We start from the raw sequence: 16,937 nt of genomic DNA, 5'->3' as shown, positions 1-16,937 counted from the left end.
AACTTAGCAGCAAACATTGGCCCAACAAGTGAAAAACCCTTCACCAATACAATTTCTAATCAATCTTTTAACTGCTCAAAGGAATCTGTATTTAGACAGCTTAGAACATCTCTTGCCTCTCACGGTTGGGAGGCTGTGAACAATCACATGTGGCCAGAAGAACCTGAAGGGCAGGCTAGAGAACTTCCAAAGGAGTTTGTAGGTTGAAACACTCTTGTCACGCCCAGAAACTTTATTAACTGGAGCTGTAAGTTAACTCTTTTTCAGAGAGAGGTGATGGGGGACAGCCCCCTGTAAAGTCAGAGGTGTAGGTGAGAGCACAAGCAGTAAAGTAGGCAGACTCTGGTTTTGGGGGTAGATGCTCGAGAATTTCCAGGGGGACTCCTGAGGCTCGATCCCCCCTTTGCGTATGCCGAGCTTCCTTCCTCCTGACCTTTGCCATGGGCGGAGTTCCTCACCCTGGCTCCCGGCAGTAGGTCTTAAAATTGAATGAGTACTGCAAATTTATTCTTTCTAAAAATTGTTTTGTATATTCTATTCCCTTTGCAGTTTCGTATTGATTTTAGATTGTTTGTATCTATAACAAATCCTTTCAGAATTTTGATTGGGATTGTATTTAATCATAACTAATGTTTTGAATATTGATATCTTTATTATGTTGAGTGTTCCAGTCCACAAACACAGTATTTCTCCCTTGATGTAGATTTTTTATTTCTTTCATAAGCATTTTATAGTTTTTAACATGTACTTTCTGTACCTATGTATTTATAAATTTATTCCTAAGTATTTTATTTTTCAAAGCAGTTGTTAATAGTATTTTATTTTTAATCCTAATATATATTCACTGCTAGTATATAGAAATAAAATTTATTTTTGTTTGTTTACTTTATGTCCTGTAACCTTGCTGAATTCATTGGCTCTAGGAATTTTTTTTTTTTTCTTGGTAGATTCCTTGGTATTTTCTACATAAACAAACATGTCATCTGCAAATAGGGACATTTTAATATGTTCCTTTCATATCTGTATGTTTTTTTAATTTCCTTTATTGCCCTAAGTAAAACTTCTAGCACCATATTGAATGAATGTTGAGTACAAACTTGGATCAAGGCATCTATATCCTGAGGAATATTGGTTTATAGTTAGCTTTTTTTTTTTTTTTTTTTACTGTTTTTTGTCTGGTTTTGGTATCAAAGGAATACTAGCTTCATGAAATCAATTGGGAAGCATTTCCTCCTCTTCTGTAAGAGGTTTTCTGGAATTCTGGAAGAGATTATGTAGAATCGGTGCTAATTTTTCATTAAATATTTGGTAAAGTTCTCTTGTGAAATCTCTGGATCTGAATTTTTTTTCCAAGGTTTTTAATAGTACAGGTTCAATTTCTTAATAGTCACAGGGCTATTTAGATTATTTCTTTCATATTGGGTGTATTGTAATTTGTTTTTAAGTCCATTAGTCCATTTCATGTAACTTGTCAAATTTACGTGTATGTGGTTAGTTGTTCAAAGACAACCTTTTGAAACCTACAGGATTTTGTAGTGACATTTCCTGTTTCATTCCTATTCTGTCTTCTCTTTCTTCCTATTTTCAGTTGTGCTAGAGGTTTTTTCAACTGTATTCTCAAAGAACCAGCTCTTTGTTTCTTGGTTTTCTCTGTTACTATTTTGTTTTAGACTTCTTTATTTCTGCCCTTTATGATTTCATTCCTTCTGCTTGCTCTGGGCTTATTTTTGGTCTTTTTTTTTTATAAGTTGTTGCACTAGAAGTTACTCATTTGAAAATGTTTCTCTTTTCTGATGTATGATTTTAGTGCTATAAAATTTCCTCCCAGCACTGCTTTGGCTGTGTCTGCCATTTTGATACATTACATTTTCATTTTTATTCAGTTCGTTAGTTTTTTTCCTTTGAGACTTTCTCTGTTCCAGGACTTATTTAGAAGCATTCTGTTTAGTGTCTGAGTGTTTGGACATTTTCTTCTTATCCTTCTGTTAGTGATAGGAGAATATACTGTATATGATTTCAGTTCTTTCAGGCTCATAATGTTATCAACCCAGATGTTGTGTATCTTGGTCTATGTACTGGAAAAGAATATTCTGCTGATGTTGGTTGGAGTGTTCTTCTATAAATGTCAAATTCTTTTGTGGCGGTTGTGGTTTAGTCTCTAAGTTGTGTCCGACTCTTGTGACCTATGGACTGTAGCCTGCCAGACTCCTCTGTCCATGGGATTTTCCAGGCAAGTGTACTGGAGTAAAAGAAAAGTGAAAGTTGCTCAGTCGTGTCTGACTCTTTGTGACCCTGTGGACTATACAGTCCATGGAATTCTCCAGGCCAGAATACTGGAGTGGGTAGCCTTTCCCTCCTCTCCAACCCAGGGATTGAACCCAGGTCTCCTGCTTTGCAGGCAGGAGCTACAAGGGAAGCCCAAGAATACTGGAGTGGGTAGCCTATCCCTTCTCTAGCAGATCTTCCAGACCCAGGAATCAAACCAGGGTCTCCTGCATTCCAGGCGGATTCTTTACCAACTGAGGTATCAGGGAAGCCCATACCGGGGTGGTTTGCCATCTCCTTCTCCAGGGGATCTTCCTGACCCAGGGATCGAACCTGGGTCTCCTGCAGTACAGACAGATTATTGACTGACTGAGCTACCAGGGAAGCCCCTGGAATTCTGTTCATATATACTCTTGCTGATTTTTTTTCTAGCTGGTCTGTCAGTTGTTGAGAGAAGAAATACTGACATCTCTGCGTTTGTACTTTCCTTCTCGTATTTTGCGGCTTTGTAGTTTGGTGCGTACACATTCAAGATGCTGTGTCTTCTTGTGGATTGATGCTTTTATCACTATATTCTCCTCTATATTTCTGGTCATTTTCTTTATTCTGAGTCTACTTTATCTGCTCTTAATACTGCCACTTTTGCGTTCTTTTGATCAATGCTTGCATGATATCTTTTCCTGTCCTTTTACCTTCAGCCTACCCATATCATATTTGAAGTGAGATTCTTGTGGCCCACATGATTTTTTTCAATCCACTCTTGTCACTCTGTATCTTAATCGGCATATTTATTAGGCTATTTGCATTTAATATGATTATGAATATGTTAAGGCTTAAGCCTGCCATTTAATTTTTTGTATTATGTCTGTTCTTTTTTTTTTAATTGCTTTGTATTCTTTTTCTTTCTTTTCTGTGGGTTAGTTTATATTTTGATTTTTTTTGAGTATGCCTCTTTGTGCTTGGCTCCAGGAAGATTTGCATTTTCCTCTGATGCTGAGACAGGGATTGCTAACAGGTTGGGACGCTCCAGCCAGCATCTAGGTTCTTTTCCCGGAAGTGTTAACCTCTGGTTTCAGCTCCCCACTTTCTGGGGGGTGGGGTACATCATACTAGTGGCCAGATCTCAGTGGTGACATTTGCATTTGTCACCAGGATTTAATGCTTTCTCTGTCTTTGCTGTTGATCAATCTCTGCCACGTTTGCTTGTTTGGGAGAGACCAAAGGGAATGGGTGGGGGAACCTACTTAATTCTATCAATTGAAAAAAGAATACCTGGAGGCAGAAAAAGGTGTGTTTGTTGTGCTTCATCTAGGTTTCCACACAGTAGTGGGAGACCCCTCAGAGCCTATGTTTTTGCGGGAAATGCTGGTTACTTGATGTTCCTTGTCAATCTGCCTACATTTTCTCTTGTTAGAAATCATTGCTGTTGATGCAAGCTAGTATATCCAGGATGGAGAGACAACAAGGTCCTGCTGTGTAGCACAGGAAACTGTGTTTAATATCCTGTAATAAACCACAAATGGAGAAGAATATGAAAGAACGTGCATAGATGTATAGCTGAATCACTCGATAAGTGGAGAGGGTGGGGAGTAATTATAGACCATATTCCTGCTTTTGGTTTTTAAACTGATATGTGTCTCCATTTTCCCTTTAGGGCCGAGAAGACGGAAGTTTTGAGTGAAGACCTTCTTCAGGTAAGGTTGTCACTGGCCCATAACTCATAGATGTCAAAGACATCTTCCTTTTTACAGCTGAGCCCTTCCCGATGTTGTTCAGACTCTCCACTGCTCCTCCCCCAGTCCATTTAGAAATGCAGCTTTTTCTCTTTACAATAGCACACTGCATGGTGCACAGCAGCCTCAGTGGGACTTTTCAGGAGACATGGGAAGGCATTTCACCACACGGTTAGCTAAGTGTCCCCGAGTCTGTGATCCCCTCCTTTTCTCTCCCGCATTGGATGTTGTCTCTGCAGAAACAGGGGTCAGTCTTGTCCCTGGATTATCCAGACCCATGATCCCACTTCTGACCTCACCTCACCCGGGGGCCCTGCCCCCTGCTCTGTCCGCAGGTAGAGAAGCGGCTGGAGCTGGTGAAGCAGGTCTCCCACAGCACACACAAGAAGCTCACGGCATGTCTGCAGGGCCAGCAAGGGGCCGAGGCTGACAAGCGCTCCGTAAGTGCCCTCTCGGCCCCAGGGGAGGTGGAATTTGCCTGCTGACCGCCCGGCCAGTGTTTGAGACTTGTAGCCCTGCCTGAAGCACCTCCACCCTCACTAAGATGTGGTCCCCATCCTTGTTCTCCCCAGACTGGGGCAGCCCCGGAGGAGAGCAGGATGGGCTTAGATCCCACTGCTAAGGAGGCTGCCACCTTTCCCTTACCCCTGCTGCTCATCTACAGATTCCATTTGCCTCCATAGTATCTTAAGATCACATGGGAAAAAAAATTACACTGTGGTTTTGGGGGTTACAAGGGACCTATAAAAGCTCTTATGAAGACCATTTTTGCTGCAATGATGCAGTAAACATAACGTGATGCATAACAGGGCTCCAGGGTCTCTGTCTAGAACCTGCACTAGTGCTGAAGGCATTGCATCATGCAGCTCCACTGGACAGTCCTTGAGGGGGATGATCCTGAAGGCTTACTTCCCTCTTGACCCCCACCTCCCTCAAATTCAGCAGAGATGAACAGATATTCTTCCTTTTTTCAAAAAAAAAAATCTTACTAATATTAGTTTATTTTTTGTTTGTCTGCTGTGCTCAGTCGCTCCTTGAGACCCCATGGACTGTCACCTGCCAGGTTCCTCTGTCCATGGGGTTTCCCAGGCAAGAATACTGGGTTGCCATTTCCTACTCCAGGGGATCTTCCTAACCCAGGAATCTAACCTGCGTCTCCTGCATCTCCTGCATCTCCTGCATTGGCAGACAGATTCTTTACCACTGAGCCACCTGGGAAGCCCCCTGAAAAGATATTCTGAAGTGTTCACTTGGCTTTGTTCCAGCGGAGAGGCAGTCTAGGGGGTTTCTTTCCCCCTTGAGTTGATGATCAATGTGTCTGGTGTCTGTCTGATTTTCTCTGACCAGGAGTTCTTGTTGACGTCACTTCCTGGTGGTCGCCCTGAGCCCCCCAACTCTGTTGGCCTCGCCTCTCTTGGCTATCCTGACTCGTCCTCCGAGCTCACACTGCAAGACCAGATCACTTTGCTCGCTCCATCGATCATTCCGTTTTCTCCTCCCAACCCTGGTTTCTTCTTTCTTAACTTTCCCAGTAGGAACTACTGATGTGTGGTGGAAAGAAAATGTTTACTGCTTTGTAGTGTCTGTGGAAGTAATTCGATGTGTATTGGGGATTTCAGCAAGGGAAGCCTGACACTCGTCCCTCTTGTCAACCGCTGGTCTGTTCTCTGTGTCCACAAATCTGCTTTTGTTTCCTAAGTGGGTTCATTTGTGTCCTCTTTTAGATTCCACATTTAAGTGATAGCATATGGTATTGTCTTCCCCTGTCTGACTTCACTTAAGTGATAAACTCTAGGTCCATCCATGGTGCTGCACGTGTTGTTATTTTCCTCTTTTATGGCTGATGGTATTCCTTTGTATATATGAACCACATCCTGATCCATCATCTGTTGATGGGCCTTTAGATTGCTTCCACGTCCTGGCTACTGCGACTAGCCAGGCCAGCAACATCTTACTGTTTGATTCTCAGCTCAGATGCCACCTTCTTGGTGCAGCTTCTCTCACCATCTGATGTGTTTGTTCCCTCCCCCAGTCACACCCCCCAGTTCCATGTTCTTCCTAGCACATGTTGTTCTCTAAAATCGCTGTGCTTCTTCATCTTCTCCCGTGTCCGTTCCCAGTCCTGGTATGTGAGTTCCATGGGAGCAGGGATCTTATCTTCCCATCACGGCTGCATCCTTAATGCCTCTAATGGGGCCTGCCACGTGAAGGCAGCGCTAAAAATAGATGTGTCACGACTGGATAGCCCGTGAGTATTTTAGGCACAGGAGTTGCCCAACGCATCGCGCCAATTTAAATCTTTCCTATTCTTTTCTTTTAAAATCTTTATTTAATTTGTTACAGTATTGCTTCTGTATTATGTTTTGGTTTTTTGGCTCCAAGGCATGTGGGATCTTAGTTCCCTGATCAAGGATCAAACCTACATGCCCTTCATTGGAAGGCGGATTCTTAACCACTGGACCACCACGGAAGTCCCAAATCTTTGCTGTTCTTTACAGAAGCAATTTAGGTTGATGGTTCTGAGTTTAAGGGCTGGGATATGACTCTCTGAGCTTGAAGCCCAGCTCTGCTGTTTCCAGATTTTGCCTGACAGAGAACAAGTCAGTTACCTCTATAAGCCTTGGTTTCTTCACTTGGAAAATGGTAGTAACAGTGAATCCCTACTTAGTAGGGTTGTTTGAGAATTCTGTGAGATCATTCATGTAAATGCTTAGCACGGTACTTGACCTAAGTACATAGTAAAGAAACAGAAGCTGCTGTTATTGTGGCCCCGTCATTGGTCCAGAATCACCTGAGAACTGCTGAGCCCCAGGGAACAAGCGTGCCTGGATTAGAGGGTAGTAGACAGAGGTTCTCAGAGATGGGGCTGTGTGTGAGCGCGTGTGTATGTTTGGGAAGCAGAGTGGATATTAGAATGAAACTTTTTGTCTCTGAGTCATCCTACAAACTGTGCTGCTTCTGCCCAAGATAATTTTGGAAAGAACAATCATCTCAGACAAGTCAGATCGACTGCTTTTGCAAACCCTGGAACATTCTGTGTCCCCGTCTTTAACTCTTAAGCATCTCTCGGCACTCCAGAATCAGGAGGAAGTGTATTCTAATAGCTTCCCTTTGACCTGGAAAGCCACTGGTCAGGGTGAAGCTTGCTAAGATCTCTTTACCTGGGCTCTAATGGTCCCTGGTGGCTCAGACGGTAAAGATTCCAGCTACAGTGTGGGGGACAGAAGAGAGGCAGATTCGATCCCTGGGTCGGGAAGATCCCCTGGAGAAAGGATTGACAGCCCGCTCCAGTATCCTTGCCTGGAGAATTCCATGGACAGAGGAACCTGGTGGGCTACAGTCCATGGAGTCACAAAGAGTTGGACACAGCTGAGCGACTAACACAGTAGTCCCTGGAATGCTAGTGGTTCTTTCAGCCTGGATCTTTGTCAGCCAGAGAATGGTGGCTTTTCTAGACATGTGGGCAGTTGGATCCTTCAAAGTCTCCATATGCTTCTAAGTTAGGTGGGGGTGAGCAGAGGGTGGGGAAGAGAGCAAGTAATATCTCAGGAGCAGGTAGGCATTGGGATAAGTTGATCAGCACGGTGCCCTGTGTCTACCGAGCCCTCAGCTTTTCCTTTAGTCTTAGAAAATTTCTTTAGGAATAAAGAAATAATTTGGAGTCTGTTGTGAGTTGTAGTCCATTCACTTCTTCTATTCACCTGCCTTTGATTGTAGATTATTACTGTCTCATTTTTGACATGAAGGTATAACCCGTTTCTTCCTTTTTTTTTTTCCTTTGGTAGCTTCCTTTTAATTTCTTGATTCTTTTCTTCTCTTAGTTTCTGGACTCTTACAGCATCTACACAAGCAAAAACTCACTAATTGAGGTTTTACCCCTTCAACACCAATGCCCTTGAAATCCACATGCCCACAAGGCCCTCAGTGTCTCCTCCACAGCAAATCCTTTCTTAGGAGCATCACTTGGTCCACAGGCACAGACCCTGTCTTGTGACCATTACACCATCAGTACAGGACTTGTTTAAATGTTGTCATCATTCAGTGATCTGTGTAGCCATTAAAAAAAAAAAAAAACAACCAGCATGAGGCAGTTCTCTCTACGTCTTGATAGGAAATGATGTGAACGATATCTCTATGTGAAAAGGAAAACGAAGTGTAGGGTCGGATATATCGTGTGCTGACAGTGTGAGGGGGAAAATGTGTCCATTAAACATGGACACACACTCACATACATAATTGGATCTGCTTAGAATACTTATGGAAGGAGACACAGAAAACTGATCACTGCCATGATTCTGGGGACAGGAACCAAGTGGCTGAGGGTTAAGGATGGTCTGCTTTTCTTTCCTTTTTTAACCATTTTGGACGTTTCTCTACAACGTGCCTTAAGTAACTCCTTTTGAACGGTGAGGGTGGGAGCAGATTCTCTCGGAAGATACTGTTCCTGTGCCTTTAATTAAATCTCTGGAAACCTGGACCTAATAGCTTTGTAGGACAGCTAGAAAGTGGTGTTTAAGTTTGGATATATAATTTCTTGGTTGCCTGGTCTCATTGTTACCCAGAATAATGTCTCATTTTATGTGAAATGGTGGGGCAGCAGGATTATTCCTCAAGTGAAAGGCGTGTAACCGGGAAGTGGTACCCGGGTAGGTAGGCCCCCCATTCACGGAAGTTAGACGTCCTCTCTGAGGGTAGGGAGGGAACTGTGACTTGGACCCACCCAGGGTATCCAGGGTTTTCCTGGGCTGGAGAGCAATAATCTCTCACGTGTCCTGGTCTCTCCTCCTCCGGGAGCCCCAGGAACTCCATCCCATTCTTGGGGTTGACCTGTCTCCTGCGATTTTTCCCTGGAGATACCTGGAGCCTGCCGCTCTCCTGGGGATGTTCAAACCAGATTCCTAATAATCCACCTTCATCTTGGTTCCTCTCTCACGTTATCCAGTTTCGTGTTTCAGGATTGAGTTATTTTAAACAGATCATTTGGTTTTTAAACAAGCCCCCAGTGGTCCCCAGGTCCCCTAGAATCCAGCTCCTACCTCCGGCTAACGAGGACCTGCGCAGTCTAGCCCCCACCTCCTCCCTGACTGCTCCCCCTTCTCTCACTGAGCTCCAGTCGTGCTGGTCTCCTGGGGATGGATGCTGAGCTGGCCCGGGATCCTACCTCCAGACCTTTGCACCTGCCATTCCTCTGCCTGGAATGTTCTGTCCCATCTGGAGGCTTGGCTGACTTTGTCTCCCTTCAGGGCGCTTCCTAAAGGTACCCTCTCTGGGGGGAGGGTCTTTTCTCATCACTGCTCCCTCACCACAGCTGCCCACGCTGCCTGTTGTCCTGCTTTCTGTTGCCCGCACGGCACTTCCAGCTCTTGAAACGGTCTCCTTCATAGTGTCTGTGTTTAGTATTTGTCTCCCTGCCCTGGGATGTAAGGTCCCTGAAAGCAGCGTCTGGTCTGTCATCACAGCTGCGGTACCCAGGTAGGTGGGCACCCCTCACTCTGGGGAGGAGGTGAGTGACAGCTGAGGGCCTCTGGGTCCTGAGGTAAATAAAGGCTGTGGGTTGGGAGGGGGTCTGTGTGGTGGTGTAGACCGGAAGACCTAAGGAGATCCCGTTGTTCTCACTTTGCTGTTCTCAGCGTGTGCTGGATGGTGTAGGCTCAGGAAGAACAGGGCTTGTCCACACTTAGTAAGGAGGGAAGATGTATCATTCTGTGATCATAGATTGTTCTGCCTTTCTGCCTCCCTCCTTCTCTCTCTCCCTCACTTCCCACATAACATAAAACTTGCCATTTTAACTATTTTGAGGAGTACAATTCAGTGACATTTAGTGCAGGGACAGTATTGTGCAGCTACCACCATAATCTACTTCCAGAACATTTCCGTCTCCCCAAAAGGAAACCCCATACTCATCAATTAATCCCCCTCCCCCGCAGTTCAGTTCAGTGGCTCAGTTGTGTCCGACTCTTTGCAGCTCCATGGACTGCAGCAGGCCAGGCCTCCCTGTCCATCACCGACTCCCAGAGTTTACTCAAACTCATGTCCATTGAGTCGGTGATGCCATCCAACCATCTCATCCTCCGTTGTCCCCTTCTTCTCCTGCCTTCAATCTCTGCCAGTATCAGGAGAGTCAGTTCTTCAGACGAGTCAGTTCTTCACATCAGGTAGCCAATGTATTGGAGTTTCCCCCTCATCTCTTAACCACAAATCTAGCTCCCGTCCCCATGGATTTGTTTATTCTGGAGATCTTATATAAGTAGATCATACATCATGTGCCTGTTTTCTCTGGCGACGCCTTCAGGGTTCATCCACACTGTAGCCTGTGTCAGGACTTCATTCTCTTTTTACGGCTGTGTAGTAGTTCCTTTGCGTGGATGGACTGCGTTGCGTTTCTTTACTCACCCGTTGATGGACATTGGTGCTGTTTCTACCTTTTGGCTATTGTGCATTGGGCCGCTCTTCACATCATGCATGTTTTTATTCAGCCATCTGTTTCAGAGTATTTTGGGTACATCCCCAAGAGTGGAATTGCCGGGCCATATGGTAATTTTGTTTAACTTATTGAAATACTGCCAAACTTTTCCCCAGTGCTGGACCGTTTTACATCTCTTCTGGCAAAGCGTGAAGGTTCCAATTTCTCCACATGCTCACCAATATTTATTTTATGTACCCACAAATATATATTATTAATATTATGATAGCCATCCTAGTGGGGGTGAGGTGGTATCTCTATTGCAGATTTCATTTGGTTTCCTTAATGACTAATGATGTTCAGCATCTTTTCACGTGCTTATTGGCCATTTTATATCTTCTTTGGAGTCTGCCTTATATTGATGATTACTTTGTTTGCATTATAATTCTAGGTGAACATTTTCTCTCTTTCTTGACCATAAGCTGCCTTGTTTATAAATTAGGGCTAATGTACTTCTTAAGAAAGAGTTTGATTTCTAATTAAAGCACGGTTCAAGTCTTTAGCATAATTTTGAAATCTCTTTTTTTCCGTGTTGCTATCCTACTAGATTTTAAAATGCAGCCTGTAAACCTTAGCCTTATTTTCCAAATTAGCAAATTTTGTTTTAATTTTCTGAATTTTGGTATCTCTGAGTCTAACCCACCTTTGTATCCTCTGAATTTTTAGGTTTTATACATATTTTAAAGTCAATTTGTTTCTTAGCTAACAGGGTATCTAGGCAAGTATTTGACTTCTCACTATTTTCATATAAGTGGGTAACTGTTGAAGTCATTTTCATTACCACATTCTTTTTTCCTTTTCAGAAAAAATTGCCTTTGACAACACTGGCTCAGTGTCTGATGGAAGGGTCAGCTATCCTGGGAGATGACACACTTCTTGGGTAAGGAGATACCACGCATGGGTTCATGCCAAATCTGGGAAAGTCCCCGTCCTTAAAGAGGGGACGAGCACATCTCAGCAAGGCGCTGAGAACCCTGAAGCCTGGCTGGGAACTGGATGGGGAAGAAGGAGCGGTGGCAGTGAGAAATGGAGCCCCCAGGCCCTGGAGTCACAGTGTCTGGGCAGGAGGCAGCTCCCAAGGGGAGAAACTAATGTAAAACTGTAGGGACTTCCCTGGCGGTCCAGTGGTTAGGACTCCGTGCTTCCACTGCAGGGGGGGTAGGTTTGATCCCCAGTTGGGGAACCAAGAGCCCACATGCCATGAAGTGTGGTCAAAAAAAAAAAAAAATTGGTTGAAGGGCACTCAAAATCCCTCGGGTCCCAGCAGAAGCAAATATGAAATCTCTCCGTGTCAGATGTCAGAACTTATAGGATTCCCAGAAGAACAACCCTTGCTGATTTTGAGCTCACAATAAAAACAAATTAAAAATAGAAGCATCATGAGAGAGGGTCAGCAGGCACAGCTGATGGGAGAATCGGACCCTAAGGGCTAAAAATACTAGGATGGCATGAAAGGAAATGGACAGTAATTACATTTAAAGTGAAATTTAAAAATTTAATAAACACAAACAAATTCTTGACAAGAAAAAAATCAATACAAGGGGAAAAAAGAAGAGGCAGAATCAAAGAAAACCAAATAGAACTTTTAAAAATTCAAATTATATTTATTATATTTTAAAAACTTAAGAGAAACCGGAAGTTGCACACAGATATGGAAACTGGTGACCTTGAAAACATATCTGGAGTTTCCCCAAGAATGACCAGAATAAAGTACAGTTCCTTTGGGTTTTCCTGTAAGAGCTTCCAGAAGATCCTGAATGAAAGTCTTGGCTGACCAATAGAAGCACTAAGGATACAGGCAACATTAAGTGGAGAAACTCAAGTGGCAGGTTATAAATATAGAGCATTAATGTGTAGTAGCTGCTCCTGAAGAAGAAAATAGAAGGGTGAGTTTCTGGTTGAATTTTCCTTTTCTAGATTTGAAGAAAAGCATGAGTCTTCAGATTTAAGGAGCACAAAAAGTCCTGACAGAGATCCACAAAAAGAAATCCATCACTGGACACACCATTATAAAATTGCTACACACCATTGACACAAAAGAGAGATTTAAAGTCGAGCAGAGAAAGCTTGTAGTTGTTCAGTCACCAAGTGTGTATACAAGGGCACTTAGACTGATAACTGACTATTTATGAGCCAACATAAATGCCAGGAAATAAGGGAGGAATATCTTCAAGTAGTGAGTGGAAAATGTGAGAAATCTAGATTCAGTGATGTACTGAACTGTCATTCAAGAAGAAGGGGACGGGACTTCCCTGCTGGCCCAGTGGTTAAGAATCCTCCTCGTAATGCAGGGAACAGTGAGTCCCACCCCTGGCTGGGGATCTGAGATCCCACATGGCTTGGGCGAGCAAAGCCCACGTGTTGCAGCTACTGAGCCAGCGTGCACCACAACTAAGACCTGACAGCCAAAGAAGCAAATATTTTTTTAAAAAATCTTAAGGAATAAGAGGAAAATAGGGTATCTTCAGGCACAGATATAGAGGAATTACTATTTGCATGTTCTTACTGAGAAACTAGTTAAGGTTGTGTGTGGTAGATTATGTCCAGAAGAAAAGAATGAAATGCAAATAGCAAGAAAGCATTAAAAAAAAAAAGTATGCTGGGAAAGATTGAGGGCAGGAGGAGAAGGGGGCGACAGAGGATAAGATGATTGGATGGCATCACCGACTCGATGGACATGGGTTTGAACAAATTGCTGGAGATAGCGAGGGACAGGGAAGCCTGGAGAGCTGCAGTCCGTGGGGTTGCAAAGAGTCAGACACGACTTAGTGACTGAACAACAAACAGCAAAGTGAATGTGCTGGAAAGGATGAAGAAGTTCTTTTTCCCTCTTCCCATCTTAGGCTCTTCCATGAGCCCTACAAATAAAATTGACAGAGGACAGATGAATAAGAGAAAAAGCATACGTGTTTGATTGTCATACACGTGGGAGAACTCAATGATGAGTAACTCAAAGGGGTGACTTGAACTTGGGCCTATGTAGCATTTTTAACAAAAGAGCAGTGATTTTTAGAGATGGGACAAGACAAAGAAAAAGAAATGTTAGTCTCTAGGGCAGCAGATTGTGGGAAGGTAAATATATGGGGAACTAGTAGAAGATAAGAGTTAGTAAAATTCGTAATGTGGAGTCCGCTGGGGCCGTCTCTGGGCTGATAAGGGTCTGAAATTGTTTCTGGTGATTAGCATCTGGTAGAGATGGGAGGGGGACCCCTTTACAGATTCATATCCTGCTTTTAGGACTTCCCTCATAGCTCAGTTGGTAAAGAATCTGCCTGCAGTGCAGGAGACCCCGGTTTGATTCCTGGGTCGGGAAGATCCGCTGGAGAAGGGATAGGCTACCCACTCTGGTATTCTTGGACTTCCCTTGTGGCTCAGCTGGTAAAGAATCTGCCTGCAATGGGGGAGACCTGGGTTCTATCCCTGGATTGGGAAGATCCTCTGGAGAAGGGAAAGGCTACCCATTCCAGTATTCTGGCCTGGAGAATTCCATGGACTGTATAGTCCATGGGGTAACAAAGAGTTGGACTCAACTGAGTGACTTTCACTTTCACTTTAGGCAAACAGGGAAAGAGGAGAGAGCTTCTTTTTTTTCTTTTAAATATTTATTTGGCCTCACCAGGTCTTGGTTGCAGTACACAGGATCTTTCGTTGCAGCATACAGGATCTTAGTTCCCCAACCAGGGATCGAACCCCGGCCCCCTGCATTGGAAGGCGAAGTCTCAACCACTGGACTGCCCCAGGGAAGCCCCTCTATATTTCTCTTAATTCCCCACAGACCCCCTTTTAGTCAAGACACATAGTAGGTACTCAGCATCCTTTAGAAAGTGGACAGTTTGAGAAACGAAACTGCATGGAGCAAGTTTTTCTCAAGAGTGTTTACCTGGCTGGCAGGTGGCAGCATTAGGATGTGGGTCACATCTTTCTCGGAGAAGGCACTGGTGACCCACTCCAGTACTCTTGCCTGGAAAATCCCATGGATGGAGGAGCCTGGTAGGCTGCAGTCCATGTGGTCGAGAAGGGTCGGATGCGACTGAGCGACTTCACTTGCACTTTTCACTTTCATGCACTGGAGAAGGAAATGGCAACCCACTCCAGTGTTCTTGCCTGGCGAATCCCAGGGACAGGGGAGCCTGGTGGGCTGCCGTCTATGGGGTTGCACAGAGTCGGACACGACTGATGTGACTTAGCAGTAGCACATCCTTCTATGCAGAGTACTCAGGACAGTTTTCCTCCCCTTCTGTTGCAGGAAGATGCTGAAACTCTGTGGTGAGACAGAGGACAAGCTGGCTCAGGAGCTGATTCATTTCGAACTGCAGGTTGAGAGGGATGTGATCGAGCCGCTGTTCTTGCTGGCCGAGGTCAGAAGTGGGAGCGAGGCTGGACCCATGTGATTGGGGTGGGCAGAGTGGTGGTCCCTAGGGTCCTTTGGCTCCAGCCTCAGGGTTGTTTCTGCCTCTCACCCACTCTGTGACACAGTGTCTCACCAGGGATCGTTACTACCCAACTGCAGGGGCTTCCCCAGCGTGGGAGCCCTTTGAGCTGAATGCTGCCCCCTTCTCCTACCCATGCCATCCTTGAGGGTGGAACTGCAAGACTGGTGGCATCACTTCATCCTCCACAGGGTCTCCGCCCCATCCTCCTCCCTGCCCTCCGCCCATCTCCGGTCTTCAGTGAAATGACAGTGGAATCTCAAATAGGACACAAATGAACCTGTGAAAGAGAAACAGACTCCCAGACATAGAGAGCAGACGTGGTTGCCAAGGGGGAGGGGACATGGGAGGGATGGATTGGGAGTTTGGGATTAGCACACAAGCTAGTCTGTATAGGATGGATAAACAACAAGGTCCTTCTCTATAGTACAGAGAGCTAAATCCAGTCTCCTGTGATAAACCGTAATGGACAAGAATATTTTAAAAAGTGTGTATATATATATATATAAATATGTGTGTGTGTGTGTGTGCGTGTGTATGTAAGTGAATCACTTTGCTGTTTAGCAGTAATTAACACAACATTGTAAATCAACTGTACTTCAATTAAAAAAAGTTTAAAAATGAGCAGCAGCCCCTATTCATAAGCCTCTGTCCTTGGACATGGGGGCTTATGTCCGAGAGACTCTGTGCAACCCCCTCGCTGTCTCTGTTTAGACGGGGCCCTTCTCTGTCTACTTTAAAGGACACTGAAGCAAACTGTCTTTTTGAGAAGAAGCCTTAATGTGTAGGTGGCAACTTTGCCAGCTTCAACCAAGTGAAATTGTATCAAGTAAGAGATAAAGTGGTCGGGGGATGTTCTTTGCTGTGAACCCTGGCCCTCTTTGCATCCCCTTTCACTGGTCTTACCAACCTCCCCGGTGCTGGGGATGGTTCCGGTCTACACTGCTTGGCGACAGCTAACCACCTGTGGCTGCTGAGCTCTTGAAATGTGTGTCGTGCAGCCAGGTGGTGCTAGTGGTGAAGAACCCCGCCTGCCAGTGCAGGAGAAATAGGCTCAGGTTCGCTCCCTGGGAAGGTGGGAGGGTAAATTAGGAGCTTGGGATAGATGCACACACTGTGCTATGTATAAAATAGACAACCAACAAAGACCTCCTGTCTAGCACAAAGAACTATACTCAATATCATAATAACCTATAATGGGACAAACCTATTATACAGCAAAGTGATTCCGTTTTATACATATATATCTCTTTTTTTTCAAGTTCGTCTATAATGGAGATGAACTTGAAAAAAATATATATATAATTGAATCACTTTGCTGTACACCTGAAACACTGGAAATTCAACTATATTTCAATCTTTAAAATTATTTAAAAAAATTTGTCACTGGACTTCAAATCAACTGTGTTTTCCTTGTTTGTTTCCTCTACCCACAGGTAGAAATCCCAAATATCCAAAAACAGAGGAAACATTTAGCCAAGCTGGTGCTGGACATGGACTCTTCACGAACGAGGTATGGTGGGTTTTCTTTGCTTCCATTTCTGCTTCTTTGAAGAGCAGCAGTCCTAGTTGGAAGGCAGTGGCTTGTGTGTGTGTGTGGTGTGTGTTCATCCACTGAGTGTTTCTTTCTTCTACTATGAGCTGGGTGCTGAAGTATAGGGGCCTTGCTCTTAGAGAGGCTGTGGCCTGATTTGGGAGTTGGACTCTGGACAAGAGAACACACACACAAGGCCATTTCAGCAGCCATAAGTCCTTTCAGGAAGACACCACAGTGTAAGTTTGGAAGTGGCTCTGCAGAAGCAGGCCATGGCATAAATAGTGAAACAGAGAAGACTTTTTTTTTTTGAGAAGATGACACTTGATCTGATAAGAAGGAAGCAGCTACGCAGAGATACTTTGCAGAGCTGTCCATGACACTGGGAACAGCAAAGGCCCTGTGGGTGGAAATAAGGGTGACGTATTCAGGAAACAGAATGAAGGCGGGCATGGTGGGGGTGGAAGGGAAAAAGGGAGGGTGACAGGAGCAGAGACCACAGAGGACGGTGG

The 16,937-nt window shown here is 44.5% G+C and overlaps 1 protein-coding gene across 1 annotated transcript in view; it reads left to right on the top strand.

Moving 5' to 3' along the window:
- ARHGAP44 (Rho GTPase activating protein 44) overlaps nucleotides 1-16,937 on the top strand; it is an 89,902-nt gene that overhangs the window by 37,988 nt on the left and 34,977 nt on the right. Inside the window, exons 2-6 of the mRNA XM_010843185.1 lie at nucleotides 3,920-3,959; nucleotides 4,334-4,438; nucleotides 11,265-11,341; nucleotides 14,708-14,819; nucleotides 16,328-16,404. Coding sequence (XP_010841487.1) covers nucleotides 3,920-3,959; nucleotides 4,334-4,438; nucleotides 11,265-11,341; nucleotides 14,708-14,819; nucleotides 16,328-16,404 — 411 coding nt within the window. The remainder of the gene's footprint in view (nucleotides 1-3,919; nucleotides 3,960-4,333; nucleotides 4,439-11,264; nucleotides 11,342-14,707; nucleotides 14,820-16,327; nucleotides 16,405-16,937) is intronic.

The sequence above is a fragment of the Bison bison genome, unplaced genomic scaffold (genome assembly GCF_000754665.1).
Source record: "Bison bison bison isolate TAMUID 2011002044 unplaced genomic scaffold, Bison_UMD1.0 scf7180017864180, whole genome shotgun sequence".
Taxonomy (NCBI): domain Eukaryota; kingdom Metazoa; phylum Chordata; class Mammalia; order Artiodactyla; family Bovidae; genus Bison; species Bison bison.
The sequence above is the reverse complement of the archived record's forward strand: the minus strand, read 5'-3'. Positions and strand labels throughout refer to the sequence as shown.